The sequence below is a fragment of the Nothoprocta perdicaria genome, unplaced genomic scaffold, assembly GCF_003342845.1.
Source record: "Nothoprocta perdicaria isolate Ctin4 unplaced genomic scaffold, notPer1 scaffold_33, whole genome shotgun sequence".
Lineage (NCBI taxonomy): Eukaryota > Metazoa > Chordata > Aves > Tinamiformes > Tinamidae > Nothoprocta > Nothoprocta perdicaria.
The window spans coordinates 3,764,849-3,790,984 of NW_020455566.1; the positions used below are offsets into that span (position 1 = coordinate 3,764,849).

The following is a 26,136-nucleotide window of genomic DNA, read 5'->3' on the forward strand; positions in this document are numbered from 1 at the left end:
ATCCGTAAAAGACGTTCCAGAGAGTGAAAGACATAAGCAAACTACAATAAGTCGTATCAACTCTTCAAGTATTTCTGTATACGACGCTCCCATTCCAGAGGTCCCGTCTTGAGAGTGTCCCTCTGTTCCTCTGCTCCACTCTTCTCCCATCCCCCTGACACCCTCCAGAAACAAAACCTAATAGCTGGTGGCACAGGTTCTGAGGCAGATTAAATATTTTTTCCACTCRGAATAAAGCTTTCTTCTGAAAAATATTAATTGGATGTGTTCAGATACTACTGAGTGGCAAAGAGTTATAAAAAGTTGACTGTACTTAGCCACTTTTTGTTGTACAGCGAGATAGGCATCAGTGGGTTTGGCTCGAGCATCTTCAATTTATTCATGTCTGTGTTCCTTTGATATGAAATGCTAATTTGCTACTTTAGCATAAAAACTTGATTATATCTCCCTTCTTATCGTGGAATTGCACGCAACTCTCACTCAATCAGTTTAGACATGCCCGTTGCGGAAAAAACACCGATTTTATGGGAAAATGCAACCGCTCGAGCTAGAGGGCTGCAGCTGCGCGTGCGGGACGGCGGCGCAGGCCAGCAGCGAACGGGAGATGCAAAGGGGAGCTCTGGAGCGCGTGAAATTGTCTCCCAAGTTCTCAGGCCTCTCGGTGAACAGGCGGCTCTGTGCACGCCAGCAGCCTCGGCAAGAAGGAGCGCTTTGTTAGGGACGAATCACGCACGCGCGCCCACGCGGGAGCGGGGCCAAGGCGACGGGTTTTCCCTTTAGGTTTTCCCTTTACGGTGCCGAGACGCACGCGTCACCTGCTTGAATGCGGATTGCTTCTTTCAGCTCGAGAATAAAGCGAGTTGGGCAGCATGCTAACACACGCAAGCAGCTCGCAAACTGGAATGCCTACTTGAAAGGGTAACTGCTGTTTTTTCCAGCGTCGAAGGGGCTAGAAGCCTCGTTTTAAATTTAAACAGGGGGTAGATTAATTGCTGTTTGATGAAATTAAAAATGCATTCAAAGATCAGATTGTAAACAAGTTGACAGAACTCAAGAATTTACATAGTTATGAAAGGGTTTTTCTTTAATTAATGTAGCGCTGGTGATTGGGGCCAGATGAAAGCGCTCTGCCCACACCAGACGCCGAGCCTTTTCCACAGCACCTCTGCTGAGCTCAAGGCATCACCTAGCGAGGGGAAACCAGTCCCTTGTCCACGAGATTCCTGGCTCCGGGAAAGCCGGYGAGCGGCCGGCCGGCCCCTGTTACAACACGACTTGAGCCGTGCGATAGGAAGCCAGGAAGATACCAAATCCTCTCACGTAGGACCTGGTAACCACCTTATAATCTGCTAACCTGGTCCTCATTTGAATGGCACCCATACGGGGAAGGCTCCGCCACTTCATACTTCACTGTACGGAGATAAGAAATCCATTAGTTGCAGCAAGAGCTTCAACTTTGTTTACAAGCTTTCAGACACAATCATTAAAATGCGCAGTGCTGAGTAGAACATATTACAATTGTTTGAAGATTGCCTAAAAATAGAGAGAATATATTATCTATAAAAGAGACCAAGCCTGGCATCGCAACAAGGTAAGCCTTTGTGTGCGTGGATATGCAGGCAGTGCGCGCTAGAGAACGGCAGGAAAGCATTTTCCTGACCCTGTGCACACGCTGGCTGGCTAGGAAACGTGTGTAAACAATGGCTAATTTGTTTTTAAAAGGAGCGAGACCTGATTACTGCAACCTCAGACGACTTCCAAGGGCCACCCTGTCCTAGGTTTCAACAGAGAGTTAGAAATCCACCAAAACTATGCCCACGGCTGCAAGGCTTCCTATTTTCTGTTTGCAAAGGTTGGCCGTACGAGGGCAAAAAGCACCAGAGCAATGAGGTTTTTCCYTCACCCTGTGTTTGAATAAAACTGCTTTTATCCATCGAGAGAGGAATCCATTCCTCTTTCTACATGTCACGTTACAGCAAAGACTGAACCTCTGAAGAGGATTATTACTGCTGAGGAACTTTATTCGGGAGGAGGAACGTGACATTGGAATACAGGAATTATGGAACGGCTACAGTCAAGCTTTTCCTAAACGGGTTGCTCGTCAGAATTTCTTTTTCCCTGTGCCTATATACTCGTAATAAACCGTAACAGGGTCTAAACGTATCTATGGTTGTCTTCGAAAGCCACGTAAACAGGACTGCTAATTGCCTTTATATGGGAATTCTACTTCTAGGAAGGCAAGACAAGGCACCACAAGCCATGTATACAAATATGGATCTTTACCTCTTATATGTCAAGCTAACCTCATGGGTATATAAAGTAGCAAAAGCAGAACGCTTAGAAAAGTCGGGCTGTTTTTCATAAAGCCAGTGCTTACCAAAAAAATTAGTGTATAAAAGTGTTTATGTGAGCATTTTCATGTTATTGCAGGATGTTAAATATTCCCAAAACAACCTACAAGGAATAGCACTTTCCAGCTTCTAAAATTAGTTAAATATAAAAGTATCTTTACAAAAAAATAGGCATATAAGTCTAGCATTCTTTGGAGTTGCTTGTGATGGTCTTTAAAAAATAACCTAGCAGTTTATTTCATGCATCAAAATCATTAATTTTAAACAAGAAAACTATTCCCTGGTTTAGAAATATTTGAAAATTGCTTTTAAAAAAATTGTAGTGCTATTCCTCAGTGTTGCTGTAAAAAGATTATGTATAGTAGTGCAATGATTATGACAATGCAAAATCGTAGTCCAGGTACACAGAAAAGCAACCAAGATCCAATCCAACGCAAAGGAGCAGGTTCCCATGCCCCGCTGCTTTACAAGAGTTACTAAAAGTTTCCTCTCAGGAAAAAAATGCATAATGTAAGTTAAGGCAAATGCTGTCTTTAAAGGTCACTTTAGCTTTTTTTTTTAGGGGAAAAAAAAAAAAGAGAAAAGCTTAAAAAAGCTCCTAGAAAGATTCCACCTTCAACTGCTGTAAGTGTGTGTTCTTACATCAACTAATCATTGCACTACTATTCACCACATACAGTAGCCATTTGTCACCTAGAACACTAGTGTTTACAGGTACTTCATTTAGGACAGTACAGGTTTTTCTACGTAAATATTGCCAGAAAGAACTACACAGAAACAAAGGTTCTTAGCTACCAAAAAGAACCACTTGTGATTTTTAAGGTGAGCAGGCGGCAAGCATCCTGCTCSTTGGGTTTCATGAAGTAAAAGGGCATCTTGATAATTATTCATCTGCAACAACTCTGAATTCGGGACAAATGGAGGTTSATTTTTTGGTGTTGCTTTTTCGTTTTTGGAGCTCATCAAGCTCTTGGAAGACATGCAGCYAAATACTAACTGGCTTCTCACTGTAGCTTTCAGGCCTAGATTYAAACTGCCCTGAGGTTGTTCAAATCCAGGTTTCCCATTTGGGTCCGTCCTTAATCATCCCTGTGATTTCAAATCCAAGAAAATTTAAGCGCTGTTGCCAAATATTCTACAAATGGCTCTTTTTGATAATAAGCTCCCTTCCACATGTAAATGGCATAGATGAGCAGGTACAGTCCAATGCATCACAGATAATGATAACTCTGTGTAAATCTTCTGGAAAAGCGAAAAATTCCAAAATACATAAATATTCCTTGTACCATACAGAAAGAGAGGATCCTAGACCAATTCGTAGACAGGGACCAACTGTTTGCAAAGAAAGCAGGGGCAGGACAACCCTTCACGCTGAAGAATCGTTACCCCTGTGCAATATTAACATAACTGCATTAATGATATTCAGACTTGCTACGAAAGGAGGTAAGGAAAAACAAGCCTATAATTAAAGTCTGCAAACTTTAGGTAATTACTGTACCTGGTCTATCCACCATAACTTTGAATAACTGCAAGTTCATGCAAAAAAAATTGCTATCTTATATGAGAAGAGCAGTCTGTTAGAAGCATTGTTACGGGATATGCAAGAAGTCATCTCTTTTGCAAGTGCTGGTTACTTAGTGAGTCTCTTGGCTACRTCGCTGTAAGCGATCTCGATTTCCTTGTCTCCAGGACAGGTGTTGGTGAATTCATCCCTGCTATACGCATTCGTCAGGTATCTCCAAATCCCCGTCATGTTCTTGGGGATCTCGAAGTCGCGGTATTTTTTGGCCACCACCTAAAACAAATGAATTAGGTTATGAGTTTATATGCTTCACCTTAAACCACTTTTGCATTCCATGTCCACTCCAATCACTCATATTATCCTTGCAAAGTGTAAGCTTCTAAATTCAGCAGAACCTGCCCCTCTGGGATGTGCCTGGGCCTGGCAGCAGGCTGTCTTGCTCAGTCTGTATTGCTGCCCTCATAAGAGGTAAATACCTCTGCAAGAAGGCATTAACTTAATCTATAGCTCCATCTGCAGTACAGAACTGACAAAGATAGTGCAAGTCGGTGAAGAGCAATCAAGCTGCTGCTACATGGGCAAATCTGCGCTCCTGAAGTTATCCTGTACTACCTATTTCTAGACTTCTAGTGTTTTGGGTTTTTTTAAATCCTTGTATTTTGCACTGTGCTATTTACTTTGCTACAAATAGAGCAGTCTTCTCTCCAGATGTGGACGTTCAGTGTCTGCCTTCTCATATGACATTCGTTTTCCTTCCAGTGCCTCATTAAGTGTCGCAACTTACTCCACGTGAGCGTTTTGCCGGGGCAGTGAAACGGGCTTTGGCTTGCACCACCTGCTGCCCTGCTCCACGGCCGCTTCACACCCTCCCCGATTCCACTCTCACCCAATTCCGTGTCTGCTTAATACTATACACACAGTTATCTGGGAATTTGCATCTGCCTGAAATGAGACCGACACCCAAATGTCATAAACCATAGGCACCTTTCACTTCATGACCGTGCTGGAACACGGAACACGTCACAGCTCATTTACCTTGACAATATGCAGTTTCGGTAGCAGGTTGCAGTCTGCTAATGTCATCTCATTGCCATCCAGAAACTTGCGGGTAGAAATTGCAATATCCTCCATGCTATTTTCATCTATCTCATCGGGAAGAGGAGAGTTCAGATACTCATCCAGTTTCTGGAGGGTTTTCAAGAGGCCACGTTCTAAGCCTACGAAGGAAGGAACAGTTTTAAAAACAAGAAAAACATTCAAAGCAGGCTGCACCCACGTATGAAAGCAGGTTACTATTTACAACACTCATATTAGTACCAGTCCTGAAATAGTTTGCACTATTCTCTATTATATTCGCACTATATTCTCTGACTATTCGTCAGAGAATGGAAACTAAGAGAAACAGAATGGAATATGAAAAGTTTATAAAGACAAATCACTAAAAATTCCATGATCCTCCATTCCACGAGACGTTAAGACCAGGAGTGCTTTTTCAAAATAAAGATGTAGCCGAGAACTCTGCAGGAGAAGGATTGTTTCCCTCATGGCAGAGCTAAGGCTTCCTGCAATAACCCTCCTCACGCCCTATCCAGCACAGAGCAGGCACGGAAGGATTCCCAAGCCCAGCACAGYTTGTGACAGTGTCACCTCTGGAGCTGCCTTTGGGGTCACTAGTAGCTAGTTTATACACGAGCTGGCACTAGTTTAAAATAAGCTCAGGCTGTCCACGAGCATTTATTTTGGGTTTAAAAGTGGCTTATGCCACTTTCTTAAGACTTTTCCTAACTGGCTTAAGCTAACGAGAATTAAGCTATCCCAAGGGCTGCATTCACTTAAACTTAAGCTGTTTAAGTCACGTGTCCAGCTAAACTGGCACAACTGAACGTGCGGATTACGCCTGARGAGGGTAACTGGAACGGCAGAGGGCAGCAAACCCCACGGAATGGAAGAACATTCGGGGAGAATTTTACTATTTGCAAGTGTTCTGCTTCCTCCCTTTGAAATACTGCAGAAAGGCATCGAGACCGTGACTCTGGAGCCTGCAGAGTGGAAGATTTGTGCTAAATGACTTAAAACCCACTTGCTGCACGACAGACTCAGATTAACGAGGCTTCTTGCAGCGCCCTGTGCGGGGAAACCTAAGGTGAAACCGAGAGCAGCACAGAGAACAGACGGAAAGCGCCTTCCCAGCCTGGACTTTGAATCAAGCTTGTTGCTGAGAGCTACAAGCGTTATTAGTGACCGGTATTAACGGCCTTTTTCAACTATCAAGTGCTGTGTGTTCACAGAAGCGCAATGCTCCTTACTGCAAGATTGGAAAGGAAAGGAAAAACGTGCTAGAAAAACAAAAGTGGAAAAAGTGAGCAGTYCAGAACAGCAGAAAGTCACCGTACTGCATATTTGCAAAACTAGTTTGACTACCGAGAGAAGCCTTGTCAATAAACCTATGTTAGGACAACTGTCTTGCACAACTTATAAGTAACATTTTAGGGCAGTGCCTCTGTGTTTCCCTTCAGAATTCACTAAGGATCTACACGCGCCTCTTTCGTGGGAATGCACCTACTCTCATGCACCTATTAAGGCCAAGGCAGAAGACTGAAGACTTCTGCCAAAAGGAGGGATACAAATATTTCAGGAGTCCGACAGCTGGGAAAACTGAAGTCGCTCTCAACAGCTAACAGATTTAGGAACAAGTATTTCGATAGACGCGACTAAAATACTGAAGATGGAGGTGAGCACCTTGCGGAGCAAACCTCCAGGATTAGCTCTGCATCTCTTCCAAGGTGGCCTCTCAAAGCGCATTCCCATTCCCAGAAGTTAGGGATCAGCAGTCAGCAATGACTGACRAGCATTCCCGGCGTGTGGCTGGAATCTTATGACTGCTCTCTCAGGGCAYACTAATAATTCCTGCATCCTATTATTGCTCCAGTGGATTAAAAGCTACGTGTTCCCATAAAGGAAAACTTTGATCTAGATAATAAAAGACCCACGACCTGCCATTAATAACACGTTTTTCTGCACGCTTACAACTCTCAAGTGCTGCAGTGATGAGTGGSTCAGAGTTATTCACCAGATGAACAGTGACAGCACTTGCAGAACAGTGAATCTTCATGGTTTGTTTAAAGATGCTTAAAACAAGATTTGTTTAAAACTGCTCAGAAGCAATTATTACCCCTAGCTGGTCCCATAACAGCAGAGGAAGACAGGCTAAATAGTGTTGGTTTTTACTACACACACAATCCTCAGGAGTTYTTCAGAATATCTGTCCATGCCATTAAAACTGCCAGACTGCTTTAYGTATTACAAAAGAGATCTGTGGATTTTTCCTTAATAGAACAGCTTCTTGAGGACTTTCACCTGAAGTTACTTTAAGTGAGAACATGGTCTGAACACACTAGCATATTCTGCCCTAGCCTTGAAAGAGCAAATAGGAGCAGAAAAGAAAACCAACCAAATGCAAGGAGCAGCTCTAAAGGCAGCACTCAAGACCTCTATTGACCACACGAGACAACACCACAATTGGCCCCAGATAACCTACCTTCATTGGCCTCTGGTCTAGAATTTTTGATAAATGCAGAAAATTTGGCAAATATGTCCATTCCAGCAGTGTTAGATTCCGGATGCTTTGGTGAAAGCTTTAGGTACCTAAAAAGCAGAAAGGATCAAATCTATAGTACATTGGGGAAAACAACGATCATCACATAATTTGTTAGCATGAAAAAAAAAAAAATCATCGATTTATTAACTTTCAGATTACTTTGGAAGATTTGCTTCTCACATGCAGTATCACACATTCTCTCCAAGCTTAAGATTTTTAAACCCAGCACTTTCAGCATCATTTTTCAGGGGAAAAACAAAGCACATTTCTTCTTTGCAAATCAGGCATACAGTCCAAGCAGAGTCTTTGAAACAGTCCATGGTTAGAGCAGCTCCCTCCCTCCCTGCAGCACTGAGAGCTGCCAAAGGGCAGAGCACAGTCCTGGAGACAAGACCACAGCTCAAACAACTGTGCTACGTTTGTTCTGTTCACAGGGAGCCCTTTGGTTTGTTTAAATTAAAATCAGCTGCCCGAGATGATCATGGATCCCAAATCCTATAAYGAAAAAGTAATGTTTCACCACGCTAAAAAGCCAATAACAGTTCAGTTTGCTAGACGTGGTGCCTCCACTTTGCCAGTGCCTGCCAGTTGAGGGAGAAGGAAGCCAAGAGTTCAGAGAATACTTGAGCACATCCYACGCTTGCACTGTGTGGTCTAATTATATCAAACGCTGTTCAACATTTCCCATCATAATTTCCCAAACACTAAAGACTCAATCTCCAGGGTACATCCATTATGCCTCGTATGAAAGAGCTGTATTTTTAAAAAGATTACTTCCAATTTGCATTTAGCAATCACTAGTTTTGTACAATCAGCAACCATCCATATACTTATAGAAWGCTACACGAGGAATACTGGGAAATATTTAACATGAAACATGAAGTTGTGTCCAGAAATATCGCTGAACAAAAATACAACCAGTTCTTCACTACTAAAATACTACTGTTTTTCTACAAGAATGGCTACACTGAAGAACTTCCTAATTAACACAGCTAACCTCTCTCCAAACACACCATCTAATCTAAGGTAAGGCTATCAAATGAAACTTAACAAATAACCCAATTATCATCTTAACACTTACTTGGGTGGACACAAAACATCTTCCAGGAACTCTTCAATCTTGTTCACGTCTGTTTTCACTTCCCCGTTGAACGTTATAAAGGGGGGATGAGTGCCTGGAGCCAAGTTCTGAAGGTCTGCTGGTTTTCTACAGGGAAATACAAACCAATACAAAAGTAAGCACGGGACCTTCATGACCCTGGCCTGAGGTTTCTTTCTCTCTTCATGGTATTTCAAATAAACAGAAATTCAAAACCTTACCACACAGCATTTTTAATATTTCCTCAATAAGTTCAAGTGTTTAAAAACTGCTGCTTCTTCCTTTCTTTTCATTTTATCCCAAGCTGATAATTCAATCTTTAATAGTGCAGTTAGAGGCAATAAAACTTCACCCTCCTTTAGACACACACTCTCTCTGTCAAGGTCTACGGTACAGAGTTTAAAAATAGCATAATCTCAGATAATCTAGATGATAATCCTAACCCCTTGCACAGAGTTTCTCTTGAAATAAGTGAGTACAACGTAAAAACCATTTATTAAGTGTGCATGGGCTCTGCTTCTAAGCAAGGTGACAGATGCTTAAAAAAATGACATTAAAAAAAGAATCAAGATCAAAACTTCAGTCTGTAAATTTTCCACTGCATGCTTGGCAAGGGGAGGAGAATCCTCTTTCCTTTACCCGGGTCTTCATGCCAGARTGACAAGGAACGACACTGCAGGTATTTATGTGAAACCTTGCACGCCGGCTGCACGAATACACCCACCCAGGCCATGCCCCAGGTCCTGCAGCATAAAGCTCTCGTGCTCCTTTCATCAGTAGGACCAGATAAAAAGTTGAAGTTAATCCAATAACGGCAAGTGGATTTACTGCAAGCTATAAACTCCTAAGCATCACCTAAAAAGCTGCAGTCAGTTTYTCCCTGCTAAACCCCCATGATATGAGTTCCTCCCATGCCAGTGCAACTGCCTCACTTCAAGCAGAAATAAAATCCTGGCACCACTTGGTCCTTCTTCAGGAGCAGCCCTAAAGCTTCCCTGCGATAAAGCTACTGACCACAGATGACAGCTCGGCTGTTCCAGCCCTGATTTTTCCAAGATCTTTTCCACTGAGTGAGGAATACCAGACGCTATCTGACCTGGTAGGAAGTTGGCCAAGATAAAGTTACCCCTTTGCTACTGTTTGAACAAACCCAAGTGGGAAAAGAACCCTTGAACGGCAGCCCCCACAGCCATGTTTCTAAACCTGCACCAGGCTTCCTACAGTGGGACTTCCAGAACCAGGAATCCCTCCTAGGATCCCATTCCCTGATCACAAATGGATTGTTTAAGCAAGGAAGAGGGAGGACAGCAGCAGCTTATCAGTATCTAGTCCCAAAGAGCAATTATGACATATGACAACTTGGATGACTACATAAAGCTAAATGAGAATATGGGTTTTTGTTCAGGAATATTAAGGAAAATATTTTTAGGAAGGTGACAGATGTTAGATATTAACTTTTTTATTATTCTTATTTRTCAATGTAGTATTTTCAACCCACTTCTAGGCTTCCCCAAAGTCATTTTTCACTAAATAGCCATCACTCGCTTACTTTTARGATTTAAAGTCTGTCATCAGTTAATGCTTTAAGCAGCTTAACACTTCATTTAAATACAGCTTTGCAACCCCAACAATTACAGGAAGTCATTGTGGCTCCCTTCCAGTTCTGCATGTCGAATAGATAAAATTCCTCTTCAGGAATGCTCTTTTACAAACAAACCCAGGAGGCAAGACCACCGGATTTGCAGCGATGCAGTCAAAGGGAAGATTTGATTTCAGAAACAGAGAAGTTTAATGAAATACCCAAAGAGAGACTCCCAAAGAACCAGAGCTCTTCCATTAACCCCTCTGGTCATTCCAGTTGGGTCACCTGCATTGTTCATAAATGAATAATAATTCTAGAAATTATCTTACTAATTCTAATTAATTAGAACTAACCCCAGTTTGTCTCCCTTGCCAGTAGATCATGAACAACCCCTGGAGTGAAATTGGGCAGTATAAAATTAAAAAGACAGGTAAAACAAACAAAGCCCTCCCTTCTTCAACCACTCAAGACACTTCCATGCGTTGGTCACGTGTGTGTCGTAACAGTCCCTATATTTACGGTGTAGTTGGTGACAGAACCACGTGTGAAATATCTGGCTATTTTGGCATATTGCTAGTKAATTCAAGGGGAAACTGCTTAACATCCGAGTCAAGCCATAAGCATACTATGGCTCTGGCCCAAAGCACAAGAGCAATTAGYGTTCAAGTAATTTCTAGAAGATCACACAAAAGCAGCCTCAAGAAGCAATACACTCTGCAACGATACATGAGTTACATCCACACTGCAATGAGGGTTGGGAGAATAACGTGAAGAAAAACGGCTAGCAGCAAAAAAGGCCCTGTCCCTGTCCCTAAAGTGAAGTTGCATTCACCACTAGGCAGTCTTTTATACTCACTGATCCCTTTGTCTTTCTTTCTTTGTCTGCATCTTTCAACATAATTGTTAAACCACACGATCAAAATGATCAAAACCGCATTTCACGTGGAGTACTGGGTGCAGTTCTGGGCTCCCCAGYATAAGAGGGACGTGGAGCTTCTAGAGAGGGTCCAGCGGAGAGCAACAAAGATGATTAAGGGACTGGGACACCTCTCGTATAAGGAGAGACTGAGTTGGGCCTGTTCAGCTTGGAGAAGAGAAGGCTGAGAGGGAATCTGATTAACATGGATAAGTTCAGGAAGGGAGAAYGYAGGAAGAAGGGACCAAGCTCTTCTCATTGGTGGCCAGTGACAGGACAAGGGGAAATGGGTATAAGTTGAAATGCAGGAACTTCCATCTCCAGGTGAGGARGAACTTCTGCACTGTGAGGGTGCCAGAGCCCTGGCACAGGCTGCCCAGGGAGGCTGTGGAGTCTCCTTCTCTGGAGGTCTCCAAAACCCGCCCAGATGCCACCCTGTGCTCTGGGTATCCCTGCTTGAGYGGGAAGGTTGGACTGGATGATCTCGAGAGGTGCCTTCCAACCTTGAACATTCTGTGATTTCCAAGTGCAGCTGAACGCTGGCCTTGAGGCCACCAAAGGGCCGGGGTGCCGGACGTGTGCACGTGTCGCCCGAGCAAGGGGCAGCTCCGCACGCGGCAACGCTGCCGCAGCACGGGCRAGAATAAGGTCTCCGTGCGCCCGCACGCAGGCCACGACGGCACGACTGCTCTGAAAGGGCAGCGGCCCGCTTAGTTTTCCTGCGTGCACATTTCATGTCCAAAGTCATTAAAAGTAGAACTGAGATCTGCTAAATGTTCTTTTGGTAGCATATTACTAGGTTTAACGCAACTACGGAAAGGAAAAATGTGTCATTGAAAGGCAATGAAGTTAAATACAGTTTTTCYGTGGGTCCCAAGTTACTCGTGAACTTTTGTACCCAGCCACAACCTTTTGAGTGTCAAAAACAGCCAAAACTTGTCTTTTTGTTATAGAGAACTTGCACCATCTACGAGGCAGGAGCATGCTTTGCAAGTAAACGCACGCTTTTTTGGCTAGCAAAATAAAYTGAGATGCATAAAAACACTAGAATCCACTTTTCTGGTCTAATTGTGTCTTTTTTATATTAGACACAAGAAAAAAACTCCAAGGTRTTAAAAGAATAAAAGTAAGGCCAATTCAACAGAAACTCTTGGCATTTTTATGATACTTCTTAGAGTGGTTCATCAGCACTAACACTTCTAAATAAAAAATGGTTCCTGCCACCTTTCCTTCTTCCCCAGCCTCCGAGAGGGCAGCAATAGGTTAAAGAGGTTAAACATGGCATCATTAAAAGCAAAATCCACAACTACAAGCACTGCTTAAGCACAAGCTCCAAACCACAGGCAGTGCTAGGTGGAGGACGCGTATGGTTTGTGTGGCAGCAACAATTATATTTGCAGTAAGATCCCACACAGGCCAGAGAAAAGCCTTAAGCTGCTACGAACGCATGGCCGCTGCACAAAGGCTGCTTTCTTCCCCTCTGCCTCGGCCATATTACACATGTAAATATATACAGTAGCTGCCAGCGTTGAAGTAAGCAGCATGGAATTAGGTAACATCTGTCAGCTGAAAAACAAGATTGTTCRAGTCAAAGGGATGAGGGGCAGTGAGGTTCCTTTCTTAAAGGAAAAAAAATGAAAACATGCAAGTAAGAAAAGTTACAAAGYGGGTTAAGTCTAGCAAATGTAATTACTGCTTTACACATTTAACTAGTTTCATTCTTTGAAGAATGCTGTATATTTCTATTGGCTTTATTTCTGAAAAAAAGAAGGCTTGGAAGCACTAACAGTCTCCCCTTTCTCCAGAGAGTTAAGTGATTAACACTGCACCAGTGGTGTGAAAACATTACTTCATACTGAAAACAAACACAAGGGCTCTGCTGAATTTAACGTTTCCACTTTTAATAGAGTACACTCAGAGTTGGGAAATCGAGATTCCTGAGAGAACAAAGTCTCTTTGGTTACAGGCATTTACAAGCAGCCATCAATGAAGGCAGCACTGCTGTAAACGCAGCCTCCTCCTGGTATTCTGAAACTTCACAAAACAAATCACGTAGGACACAGAAACCGCGGAGGATCTTTTGTTACAGCAAACATTGCACTTTTGCTTCTCTGAAAAAAAAAGAATAAGAAACACCAAAAAAAACCCAAGGATTCCTTACCTCTTCAGGTCAACCGTTGTGACACTAAAGACCACTCCCTTCAGCCAAAGGATCATGAAGAGCCTCTGCGAAAAGGGGCAGTTTCCTATGCTCTCCCCGTCGCTGCCGGCCTGCAAGAGAGCACAGAGGCCCTGGGTGAGACACGCGGCGCGCAGCTCTGCACTCAGGCGCCCACAACTTGAGGCCTTATCRCATCGCAGGTGTTGCAAGGAAAGACATAATTGTAAGTACACAGGGATTTAACGGACAATGCAGCAACATTCCAAAGCCACTTTTTATAGGCAATTTATCAATAAGTCTTTGTCCTGTCACAACAAAAGTCCATTGCATAACAGCAGTACCAGAAAGGCACTCCAGGACACCCAGTGATAGCATCGTCTCACGAGAGCTCTCTGACAATGAAGTTTGCATTGCTGAGCTGGAAAACTTTAGTTTTTAGGGAACAAGCTTCACACACTCATAAAACCTTAAACCTTGCTGTAAAAACCCAACTTTGATGCCCTGAGTACATAGCTATTCTTCTTCAACTCTTCACCAGTTTCATTAATGACGATTTGCAAGCAGAAAAGAAGTGGCCTTTTTGCTCAAGTGCAAATTGCCTTCTTTATGTCGGGAAAGTTACGTAAAACTTTTGAGCAGATGAACAATACCAGATTGTCCCGGCAGCTGGCACATGACATGCAGTGTCTGAAGAAGTGACGTGCACACACGACCGTCGCTACCGAGCGACTTCTCGGGGGACACAGTCAGAAATCAGCCCAAGCTCCTCGCCACCAGCACGTTAGAGATGCACACTAAGACCCAAAGCAGAAAGCTGGGTCAAAGTTTGGTTAAAACGGGACATTCTGCATTAGAGTAGCTAAAACCACAGCCTTCTCTAGTACATACAACAGTCTGAAGAGTTCTGTGAATTCAAGAATTCAAATGAATGTGTTCCTACCTTATAACACATGAACATTAAGAACTATTGCTCACTCGGGAGCCTGCTTCCCTCAAAAAACAATACTGAAAGCTACCAAACTTCAACCCATTTAAATAAAACTTTTGTCCTGCCCATGCCGATTCTTGCTTTGAAACAGAAATTATTTCTTCAGAACTGACCTCAGGCTAAAATTTATAGTGCCTTCAGTAATGTTATTTAAATAAAAGTACATGAGTTATGCTGCAGCAACAACACAAGCGTGCATGTCCTTGTCCAGAAAGCGTCAGTTTTGTCTCATTCTGATGGAAAAGCAACCGCTTTTAAGGTAAAAGTGGGAATGTGGGCATTTGACAAAGCACAAGGCCCGAAAGGCATGAAGCTTTGAGTCGCTTTGCAGCACCCGTTCACGTTGCTGCTGTGAGAGAAGGTGGATGTGGATGTGACGCACRGAGCGTGTCCTCAGCCTGCTGTACTCGCACCAGCTTCGCTTGCGGGAGCCAGCGCACGGCTGGGAGATCAGCTTTCCTCACCCTTCATCTTTTATTCAGCACTTCTGCCCTGCAAACCAGAGAGCAGGGCTGCCTCAACGTGACATACACTGCCAGCAACCTTGTTTTATATGAACTGAGGAAGCCTTTAAATAAAAGAATAAAGCCATGTAACCAAGACTCACTGGATGCAGCTGCTTGTCATCACAGCACAGACAAGGCGTTAAAATGCATTTACACTTTAATACGAGCTTCTCCAATAACTTTTCTCCTCTCCCCAGGCAAACACAACACTCAAAATGAACAGGGGCTTAATTAAGAGCATTTGCTTTTATTTAAGCAAGAGAAGCTTTTGGGATAATTTGAATCAGAAAAAAAACTACAGCCCACTAACATAGAGCAACTCCAACAAAACCCAACGCGTTTCAACAGCTGTAGCTGAATACCTAAACTAAGCACACATTTTCATGTCTACTTTCAAAAGTTTGTCCCACTTACGTTCCAAAAAGTCCCAAGTTATTCTGAGCACATACTGAAAAAGGAATGTAGCTGGAAAGCCAAGAAACGTTTGGCTTCAGCGCTCTTGAGCTGAGGAATTCTGCTCTGTAACTGTTTGCCCGAGATGTCCGTTTAATATTTTCTTTTATTTGATGCACTAAGAAGTATCAAGCCRATCTCTTACGAGCAGTCATTAAGAGAAACACCACTCTGGAGATGCAACATGTTCTCCTTCAATCACAAAAGTGGTTTTTTTTTTTTTTTTCAGAGGGAGATGAACTTGGTAGATGTTTGAGAGAACTGATTTTCTCCACTGAAACAGAACTCTGCTGATACTAAACTACAAGCCTTTACATTTTGTAACAATATTCTGAAATTTTATGTGACTAGTCACACAAGGAGATGAATCAAATAACGTTTTTTTCCTTCAATCCACGGCTAGAAGCCAGAAATTTAGCCTCGGTTGATCTTGAATTCAGGTCACAGCATTCTGCAGCATCTTCAGTGTTTAACCCCTATCACCATCAACTCCATTCTACAGGAGTAAAGAAAATATTAAATCTTGGCTTCTCTGCACTAACTCAGGTTATTCTTTAGYACAAAATGATGTAAACCTTCCTGCATTTGAGAGTATTTTTAGTTATTGTGTAATGAAGTTGCTACCATCCACTGGAGGACTTGAACTCGAGTCACATGAAGTTCTTAACTACAACTGGGTACCAGGTATTTCATTCCATTTTTTTCCTCCTGTCTGGTCTTAAGTCATGCACTGCACACAGCAAGGCGAAACGGTATTTTTCACTAATAAGTGAATATTTTGCTTAAAGATTAAACAGAGCATTAGCCCCTGGTAAGCTGAAGCCAGGCTTTTTGAAGTCCAGTGCCAAACACAGTGCTTAACTGGAGCCAAGACCCAGGACCAAGTTGCGCTTTGCTGCAGACACCATCCAGCAGACTGAGGCGTCAACATCTGCCACAGAGAATGTGTCGTAGCAAGGAAAGGTTAAAGATGTTCACTTGTCTTGCACAATATTGTGCCACCTTCCACAGTACCTTAAAAACAGAATGCTGAAAAGGTGACAAAATGGATCTTAGATGAACTGTCAGATGCGACATTGAGAGGAATGACTGGGCGCTCCAACACTGCAGCACATGCTCTGCAGTGTAACACAGAAAACAATCAGGGCTGTTTTTTAAAGAAATCTAAGTAAGAAAGTATGTTCTAAAAAGAATTTGAGAGTGACAGGACACTTGAATAGTAGTGTGCTTATTCGTTGCAGCAACAAAAATCARCTTGACTCTCAAAAGCAACAGCCTGTGCAGGTTACCACTACCAAGGTGGTGCTGAAATTCCTGAAAGATTAATCAATAAAGGAGGAAAGAAACACAAGAAACACCTAGAAAGATCCCCAAACCCTTAGGACAGGGTACACACACCATTTTGGAGAAGCATGTCACAAAATATTTTTTTGTCAAGGATATCTAATGAAGTTATTTAATTATACCACCAAGAAGGACCTATTCCTCTGGATAAGTCTGTAACCCACAGACTCTGGAAAATTAAACTGCAAGCAAATAAACAGATTAGGAAAAAAAAAGCTTTAAAAGTCTTGGGGAAAAGATCTTTGAAAATAATTAAATATATATATATATTTTGGAGAAAAATGCATGAAAAAAGCAGCATGATGCAAGCTTATTATCTCAAACCAGCCAGTAACAAACAACCTTGCCTGTTTCACAAACAGCAATCTCATTTAAAAAATGAGTAAACTAACAAAAAATACAAATCCACRTAGGATTAAAGAGGAAATTGTTTAAGGTAAACTAACAAAGCGTGATTCAAGGGGAAGGCATGCAGCAATCCCAAACGCTGGAGATGAAAGAGCCCCGGAAGGAACGGTTCAAGGCTTCTCCTCGCATGACTACCGAGGAGCGCCTCGCGGGATCAGCCTAAATCCTTGCAGCGTCACCTCAGACCTTTATCTTGCCAAGCTGGATAAACGGAATTCCATGCTGTTGACTGGGCAGGGTTCGCAGATAAGATGTAAATCACTATGTCAATGAAAAGAACTAGAATATTTAAAATAACACCAACCAAATGCTCCGTGTGGTCCCTTATGCTGTTTCTGTTCAGCAAATGGATAAACTTCAGGGAATTTGATATCTAGGCATTTATTTTGCAGAACAAAATATGTCTTAAAGAGTGCCAAACATTAAAGAAGCATCATTAAAATTTAAAGTTGAAAAAAAAAAAAAAAAGCAAGCAGTGTTTTGAAGAATTCTGAATTAAAAAAGGTGATTTCTATGTAAGAGACAATGTTATTCTCACACTTTCATATTTAACAAAGGAGAAAGGGAAAGAATTGGAAATCACTTTCTACACATACTTTGCCTAATGGCATGCTACTAGTGCAGAGCCCTCCAGGCAGAGGTGTCCAAAGACTGTGATGTGGATCCCAGYTGAAGAGCTTGAATCACCTCACAGCAAAACCAAAGAGGGCAGAAGGAAGCACACTGGAATTCTTTGCCCGAGACAGCACTAGCAGCCTTGCAAAGATTGCGTTCCCTTACCTCTAGGTTAGGATTTACAATCGGCAAAGATGTTGAGTATCTAGCATGCTGACACTTGTCATTTTCATGAACCAACTCTCTCCTTTAAAAGATTTTGTTAATAGAAAAGAAACTGCTGCACATTAAAGCAGCATGGTGGCCTCTTAAAAGAGACAGAAGCAAAGCCAAATCTCAGAAAAAGATGTAGTCAAACACAAAAGAAACACATCGCATCCACTGAGAAGTAAGCTAACTCCTACAATTCTTTTCCTATATAATTCTGTTCTCTAATTGCATTATTAATCTCCACCCTACTTTTCTCCACTACTTATCATCTGCTTTTAAACAGGAAAAGCAACTATATTTTAACAGATAGGGCAAAATAAGCACACACCTCACTACCATTTACAAAGAAGAAAATGTCTTGCAGGAAAACGATGTACCTTAGTTTCCAGGTTCGAGGCACCTCGGTTCAGAAACCATGAAATGAAACTTCCAGCAGTTACATCGTAGCCCTAGCCCTACTAGAATAGCATCGATCAGTGCAGTCCCTTTATTTGCTCCTTCAAAGGGAATTTAAGAAAAACTCCGTAATTTGATGCCAATTAGACTTAAACTTGCAGACAAACAAAAAATAATTTTAGGTCCATAAAGCAATTTAGGTAATCACTGCTATTATAAATAGCCAGAGTCCTTTAACAAAAGCACAGGAAAACAAACAGAGGCAAAATGCTCAAACCTGAAATCCACTGCAAATACAAAACAAGGTCCAAGGAAAAACCAAACGAATTCACTTCCTGCATTAATCAGGGAAAGGAATGCTTATCTTCTCATTCAAATAGCCTCCGAAAGCCATTGCTCTTCAGATAAGCCACAACTGTGTTAGATACTTGACTGTAGCAGCAACTGGCCATGTTAGGATGATGCTATTTCTGGAGTCTTGGGATGTTGCTCCCAACAACGACGACAACAACAACAACAATTAGACTTGTCTTGTACAATTCCATGCAGCTTGTGTTTATTGCCATCCAATTCTCAGTGTAACGCTTCCGGGGGGAAAAAAAAAAAAAAACACCCAACACTTTGTGATCTTCATGATATATTAAAGTAGCTTCATAATTCAGCAGAAATTAATTAAGCATTTTCAGCTCTTTAGAGAAAGGAAATTATCCCATGTTCATCCTTTGGGAGAATCAGTTAAAAGGAGAGATCAAAAGTTGTATTAGACCAATTTTCCTTAGCAAAGAAATTAAAAGTGTTATGGATACAAAAACTTGAGATTATTATGGAAAATCACAAACATGTTTTTTTCTATATTAACATAGGGGGAAAAAAGAGTAATTAAGTTATTAATTAACCACAGAAACTGGCATCTCACCTCTACTCCCTTACTACTATACCTTTAACAAAGTGATTCTGCTGTAACAAACAGGGGTAAAATAAACACATCCAAATTGACTGAAATTTGGTATGCAGCAGCTTGACACATTCTTATCATATTCTAGGGCAAATATAGAGGCAGGCAGTTAACCAGACAGCAATGTTTGCTTAGGTAGTGCTTGAAACTTGCCTTTGGGTACCTGACATTTGGACTCATTGCAAAGGACCGGGTCCCCCACCCCTCACATTTGCTAATGAGGTGCAGAATGCGCTTTGCCACAGTCCAAACCTCTCCACAAATGGAGAGGAACCTCTAAGGAACAAGAAAGAACGGCAAACTTTGTCACTGGGGCTGTGAAGCCCAAGTAAAACCTCTGTCTTTGCCATTTCAATATTCTTCCATATGAGCATGCATTGCTCGTGCAAGACAGGAAACCAAGACCTCTGTTTATATTACACAATAACTTAGTTTGAGGAGCTAAGACAAAAGCCTGACAGGTCGTCAGGAGCCGCTCAGGGCGCTGTGTCTCCTCCAACAGCCAACCCATTCAAGCTGCCAGGCTGCCTTGGAATTAACCTAGGAGCACAAGAGCCAAGTGCCCAAATGAGATTCACATCAAAAGCAATGAATGGAGGGGGCCAGAATTCTGATAAAGCAAGGAAAACAGCTAAATATGCAACTGCCTCCAAATCAGAAAGTAAATGGCAGTATCCACAGAAGAATGAGCCTGTAGGGGGGGAAATAGCTGAAATTCTCAAAATCCACTGAGAGCGAGACATAGTTTTGAACTTTGATCACAGCACACCTAAAAGTTCTAGCTATGAGTAATACCTTAGATTGCAAAGGTGTTTGATTATTTTAAAGTAGATGCAATAGTATGGCTTTGGTGGATGGCTCTTTCTTTTTTAATTTGCTCTTTATTGCTTCTGGTTCCAATGCAAGTATTGTGCAACTCATTTATTAAAAGCAAACCTAGTCTATATCCCTTGGGATACAGTATCCAAATTCTTCATTTGCAGAGTGGAACCTCCTCCAGGACACTTTGCCTCATCTCATTAAGCTACAGTACAGCATGTCGCACTCGAGTGAGTAATACAAGCTCTGAAAGACTAAAGAAATAAATCTATGATTACTTTGATTTTATTTTTAGACAAAACCACGTTAAAAAAAAAAAAAACTATTTCCTTTACTTAAAAAAAGCAGCCCTCAAAGTACAGACTATTCARTTCTAGCCAAACTAGTAATGCTTTAACAGAGCCAAAAAAGTCTGAGGCTGATCCAGTAGCGCTGACTGATCTCATTAGCTCTTCTCATGAAAATATACAGATATGACTTCACTCCTGGATTACACTCCTATATTTAGTTTATACCTAATATGGACATTCAGTGTACAGAACTCAGCCATTTCCTTTGCTCATGTAAAGTTCCTTGCCCTTTGTCTAACCAACAATACAAGGAATAAGTCTGAACTCTTAGAGAACTCGCACACAAAGACAGCTGTAATTAATAGCAGTTTAGCTTATGTTTTTAACTTCTGCATAAATAAACACCATGTTCAGAGCTATGAAATCGCACTGTGCACATTTAACCTACTGGAAAATAAAGTATTCACAACAAATTTTAAAGATTTAGCTATTCTCCTTGACAGGAAAAAATATTCTAAATAATGGACTTAAAGTGCCTGAAACCAATTCTTTTTGAATTCATATAAAGAAAACAGAGCCATCATTTTGGAGGTGAAGGAGGAGCATTGTCTACCGCTAATACAACTAATGAGCKCAAAAGGAGTGTTTTAATATACTTTTTAATGAAAATATATTATTTTTAAGTTATAAACATTCAAAATTTGACAGCTTACAGAGCTATTAGGTACAGCTTACCTAAAGACTTAAAAAGTATGATTACTGACAAATATAGATATCAAATTTTAGAAATCCACCAAAACTATTTTTAAGTGCTATGTCTGGCTCAACTAGAATCTGGAATTGATGCAGGCACCGTTATAAAAGTGTGTAAGCCTTACATTAGCCACAACAGAGCAAATACTAAGTCTCCCATTTAAGAGAGAATCTGCACATTGTCTCACTGGGCAGAAAAAAAAACAAGCACTCACAGCTATTTCTGTCCCTTTTGACTAATATAAACTTTAAAAATCAAACTTGAACCCTCAAAGTACAAAAGTCACTTTCCAAAGTACATAAATTACTATTTAGCTAAACATTCAATGAATTCCCTGGTTAGACTCTCCCAAACATAGGTTTATGAACAACTGCTCAGCCTTCGAAAACCCACAACCTCAAAAACAACAGCCAGCTACAGAAYGTGTTACTTCTCTGTTCACCCTATTCACATAAGACAGTCAGTGAGACTTTTCAAATAATACAAGGAAAACTCCCCCTTATTGCTCCTTCCAGAAGACTGGGTCAGGAGAGCCAGGAGAAGACTGGACAATGTGTTGAATCACTTCAAGACGCTGATATCATCACCGTGCTGCTCACTGCGAGTCTAACAGAGCCTTCCRTTTGTCTCTTAACAGTGAAACAGGGCATTTACACCAACATTCCTCACCCACATGTTGCTCCTCAACAGTCAATAATTACCTACAGACAAGACACCTCTTTCAAGAGGCTGCTTCTTCCCAGATATTTCCAGATTATCTTTGTTGCTGTTAAACATACTCTTCCCAGCCTCTGTGACTTCCTACTGCACACACGCAGCAACAAGCTGACATGCAGAAGCTTCTAGACTAAAACTCAGACCACTTGGGTCCTTGATGGGTATTTTTCCCCTTGACTTTTGATAGTTTCAGAGCATGAAGTGTGTCCCAAAATAAGGATTCACATACACACAGGATTGTTTCTCTGGCATGCAGAGCGCAGGACGCTTCCCATCTGTGAAAACTGAGGATCGGTTTGTCTTTCAGCAGCATCTGTGCTCAAAGAATGCTTGGGGTGTCTGCAGCATTTGGAGCAAGTGACTCAGAAGCACCACCCCAGATGACCGTACAATCCTAACCGTCGGATTATCAGACTGTGAAGGGCAGCAAGTTGAAATTCAGGAACTCAGCCAGTTCTCATGCGAGGAAGGGAGGGAAAAGTGCACAAGTGTCAGACATCTTCCAACTGCAAAGTAAAACAGAAGGTCTCCTGAACACCTAACTGAACTGTCTTGAGGTGAAACCCTGGAAAGGGAAGGACATGCCAGCAAATAAAACCACTGCCACTGAACTTTAGTCAGAAGCAATTCCCGACTGAGTAAAAGCTAAAGACAAGGAAGTTTCTGGATACGAGAATTCTCACAAGTGAAAATCCTATGAGCCCAGTTTGCTGGAGCAAAAGGAAAAAAAATACTGTAATTTGGCACAAGATATACGAAGATCTTTATGCCTCAGCTTGTAATGGGATCTCCTGTGATACCCTTGTATCTGCTCAAAAGCAATAACCTGCACATTAAATTGTTATCTATACCAAATGCATATTAAAGGCAGGCTCAGAAAATTCTCAGGTGCTGAGGTTATTACATCATAACCTCCAAAGGATAATCTCGTATGCAAGGAAGAAGACTTATCTAATCAGATTATCAAGTGGCAAGCCTGCCCCAGCAAGATTTTATCTGGGAAGCAACACTGCATGTCCCTAGTCATGCTATTTCCTAATATATTTTAAGTGTTGTGGCTGTAATGCAGTTGATAAACAAAAAACAAAGATGACAACAAGTTCATGGGATGTTATAATCAATATAAAGCAGCTTTTCTACTCCAGCATAACACAAAAAAAGCTTAAGTGAGGACACTCACCAGCAGTGAACAACCAGAAAAAAAGTTAAAGCTGAATTATTCTCAAGGAAATTATATTTTCTCTCATCCAGCACTGAACTAGCATCACTGCAGCCCACTGTTGGAGGCGTGCGGAAGCTTATCTCCCTTCCAGCCATTGACTCATTCCATTGAAAAAAGGTCCCTAGAATGGATCCAGATCCTGGAAAGCAAACAGTTTACTTGTCAATTCTAATTYGGATTCTTTTGGATATACAGAGTGTAGGCACGTGTCTGTACACAATCAATGTGAACGCTTTAGAGTTGGGTGTCTTACTAATTCAGCATTTTTCTATGGACAGTACAATTCAGATAAGGACACTATCTGATTTTTCCAAACAGGTGCCCAATTTCACAACAAGGTCTTACTCGCAAGTGGCCAGATATTGAAGGTCTAATTAATTTGCAAGTATACACATGCTAGGCAGGTCGAGAGCATCTTCCTTAACGATTACCAAGATGTAATCCACACGTTACCATAACGCAATGTCTCGTGTCAACAGATACAGGACTACGAATGGTTGTTGAGTTTTTCTCCTTCGATACTGAACTTGTGGATGAGCTGTGTCTTCACCCCGCCCTTACGGAGGGATGCAGTCACTGAGTGCCCTGCAGAACAGCCCAGGCTGAGCCTTGKGCAGCTTCCATCCCCATCTCTTTTGTGCACCATCTTAAACAAACTGTGCTCTATTCTGTGGTTTCACAGATGAGTGGTGATCAAAACAGCCTGTCACACTTTTTGTTTACAATAAAAAGCCAGACTTGATCAATTAAACTGCAGTGATAAGTGGCCTCTAAGAGCTGCATCCAAATCACAATGCTCCAGTTCCCACGTGTCCTTTACGTTGCAGCCTTCACTACTCCAAAACGCCACTAGGGCATATAAAATATTCTTAACAGACAATAGAAGCAGGCCTCCTTTATTAATAAAACATGTGAACATAGGAGGAAACTAAATGAAATTAGATACYTCACTAGTTTCTCCTCATCAGTTCTCTGAGGAAAGACTCGACAAATATTTACACTACGCTGCGAGTGGCTGCAGGCAGCCCACCAGCGCTCTAACGAGAAAATCTCATGTAACGAGTAACTTCAGCAGTTAAGAAAGACATCRTTCACCCTGCTTCCAGCACTGTTCTACAAACACTTTCTTATCTAACCATGCTAACACTGCACACACTTTATCACCGAATATGAAAATGCAAGCTGCAACACACCAATGCACTGTTTTCTTGAATAAATCAAAGCGATCTAGCCGTGTCTAACATTATTTGCAAGGGAAAGCGAACCGTGCGTGCGCTCCTCGCCACGCGGTGCCACCCCTCCTTCGCCAGTGCTCCTACTGATCCCAGCTTAATAAGATGCAAACCCGACGTTTGGGCAGGAAGCCAACGGTTCTCCAGCTGCTACACAAATTTGTTTCTCAAGCTTTAATCCATACCTTTGTTTCATCTTAGTCTGGCTGCTACAATCCTTTGTATGCAGGTCATACAGTTGCCGCCCTTCAGCCTCAGGCACTTGGCACAGATTTCTTTTTTTGGTCAAAAAGTCTTTCTTTCACCTCTATATTAAGAGCCTCCATGGCTAACAGCACCCAGGTTGAACCGAGGCTCCTTATACAGTTATAAAGATGACCTATGCTGTGAGGTCTTGCTCTAATGCTCACTCAATAACCAACAAACCTTTCTAGGCTGACCTGTACTGAGGTGGAAAATGTGGAAATGAAGAAATGTGACAACCTGTGCTGCCCATTCTCCGAACACAACTCGCTAAAACAAAACCTAGCACTCTTCTAGACAGACTCTACTAGCTGTATTGAATAAGCACATATAATTTGCTGGCATGTGTATGAAGTGATCTCTTAGAAATCAAGGCCTCTTTACCTGAGGATCACCAAGACAGACAAGAATAACTTCTTCTTCAACTTGAGCTCTACCCTAAAGGCAGCCAGTATATGGCTTGAAGTAGTCATTCATAACGCTGGAAAAAATGCTTCCTTGAGGGAGGTAGTACTCACTGATAATTGTGAAAACAGCTTTCTTAAATCCATGCCAATAGAGACGTTTCAACCGAGAAGGACAGAAAAAAAAATCCTATTTTTACCTCTCACATATTCCAACATCTTTACTGGTCCAATATTGATTTAATCAGAAGCAATGCATCTTGCACACAAGTAATGCTACACTTTTGTCTAGGCTACTCCTCACGCATGAAATACCCTCTTTAAAAGAGCCACAAAGCTTATACCTACCCCCAAGTCTCTGGGCTATCAATCAGTGTCCTGATTTCTGTTTGAAAAGAAGAAAAAAAAAGCCTACTGGCTTTAGGACAGATGAAGGTAAATTGGCACGTTACACTAAAAAGAGACGCTGCTGTAAGCTGCAGATTACCCTGAACTATCTCTACACTGAAAATCTAAATATTTTGACTAAAATCAGGTCTGGAATCTTCTACTGCAACATTTTCCCTAGCTCTTGTTACCGCATCTAAAACTACTAAYAAGCCTACAAAGGATGAATTTGGCATTTTAAAGAGAATCACTTAATAAATTTTATATTTAGGGGCTCATTTGCAAAGCTGCAGCCATCCCAGCAGAACTCTTCACTTCTGTCACCACAGGCTTTATAATAAGCAGTTTCCAAAAACTCAGATGAAGGCTTCCCATGATTTTTTCTTAAACTTCAATAGAAACTTCACCAGAGAAAAACTGTCAGCTTGAAGAAAGCCTCTTTAGAAAGTTCATGTAAACAGGAAACAAAGGGGGAAAAAAAGGCAAATATTAATTATTTCCTATCTTTTGGACACAAAGCCAGAAAGAGACGATGCTGCATCACCAGGGCCCCAGAAGAGGCAAAATATTGCATCATACGGCCAYAGGCGAATGCAAAACACGCGGAGATGCCATATGGTATCTTGGCCAGATAAGGGCAGCACAACACATGCTCCATTCTCCATTTGGGAAGGAGGGAAGGAAGAAAAAAAAAAAAAAAAGAAAAAAGAAAGGGCGCCTTGAATGCCAAGCGCGAACAGGAGTTCACATTTCAGGCGGGGCAGGACCCCGCAAAGCAACTAGTGCTYTTACTGCTTTATTTTTCAYTGCCTTTTTTTACTGCCGTGTTTTYACTGCCCTGCTTCCAGCACCTGCGCGCGCGCGGCCGCGGCGCCGGCAGGAGCACGGGGCAAGTTTCTCCCCGCCGGCCGCCGACCCCGGGCCCGGCCGGGGCCCGCGCTCGCCTCGCGGCGGTGAAGTTTCC

General features: G+C 42.0%; 1 protein-coding gene across 1 annotated transcript in view; it reads right to left on the bottom strand.

Moving 5' to 3' along the window:
* Positions 1 to 284: 284 nt before the first annotated feature.
* CLIC4 (chloride intracellular channel 4) overlaps positions 285 to 26,136 on the bottom strand; it is a 26,172-nt gene continuing 320 nt past the window's right edge. Inside the window, exons 2-6 of the mRNA XM_026043350.1 lie at positions 13,230 to 13,339; positions 8,553 to 8,678; positions 7,412 to 7,518; positions 4,909 to 5,090; positions 285 to 4,146 (exon numbers count right to left, since the gene is read on the bottom strand). Of these exons, the coding sequence (XP_025899135.1) occupies positions 3,982 to 4,146; positions 4,909 to 5,090; positions 7,412 to 7,518; positions 8,553 to 8,678; positions 13,230 to 13,339 (690 nt within the window). The 3' untranslated portion in view covers positions 285 to 3,981. The remainder of the gene's footprint in view (positions 4,147 to 4,908; positions 5,091 to 7,411; positions 7,519 to 8,552; positions 8,679 to 13,229; positions 13,340 to 26,136) is intronic.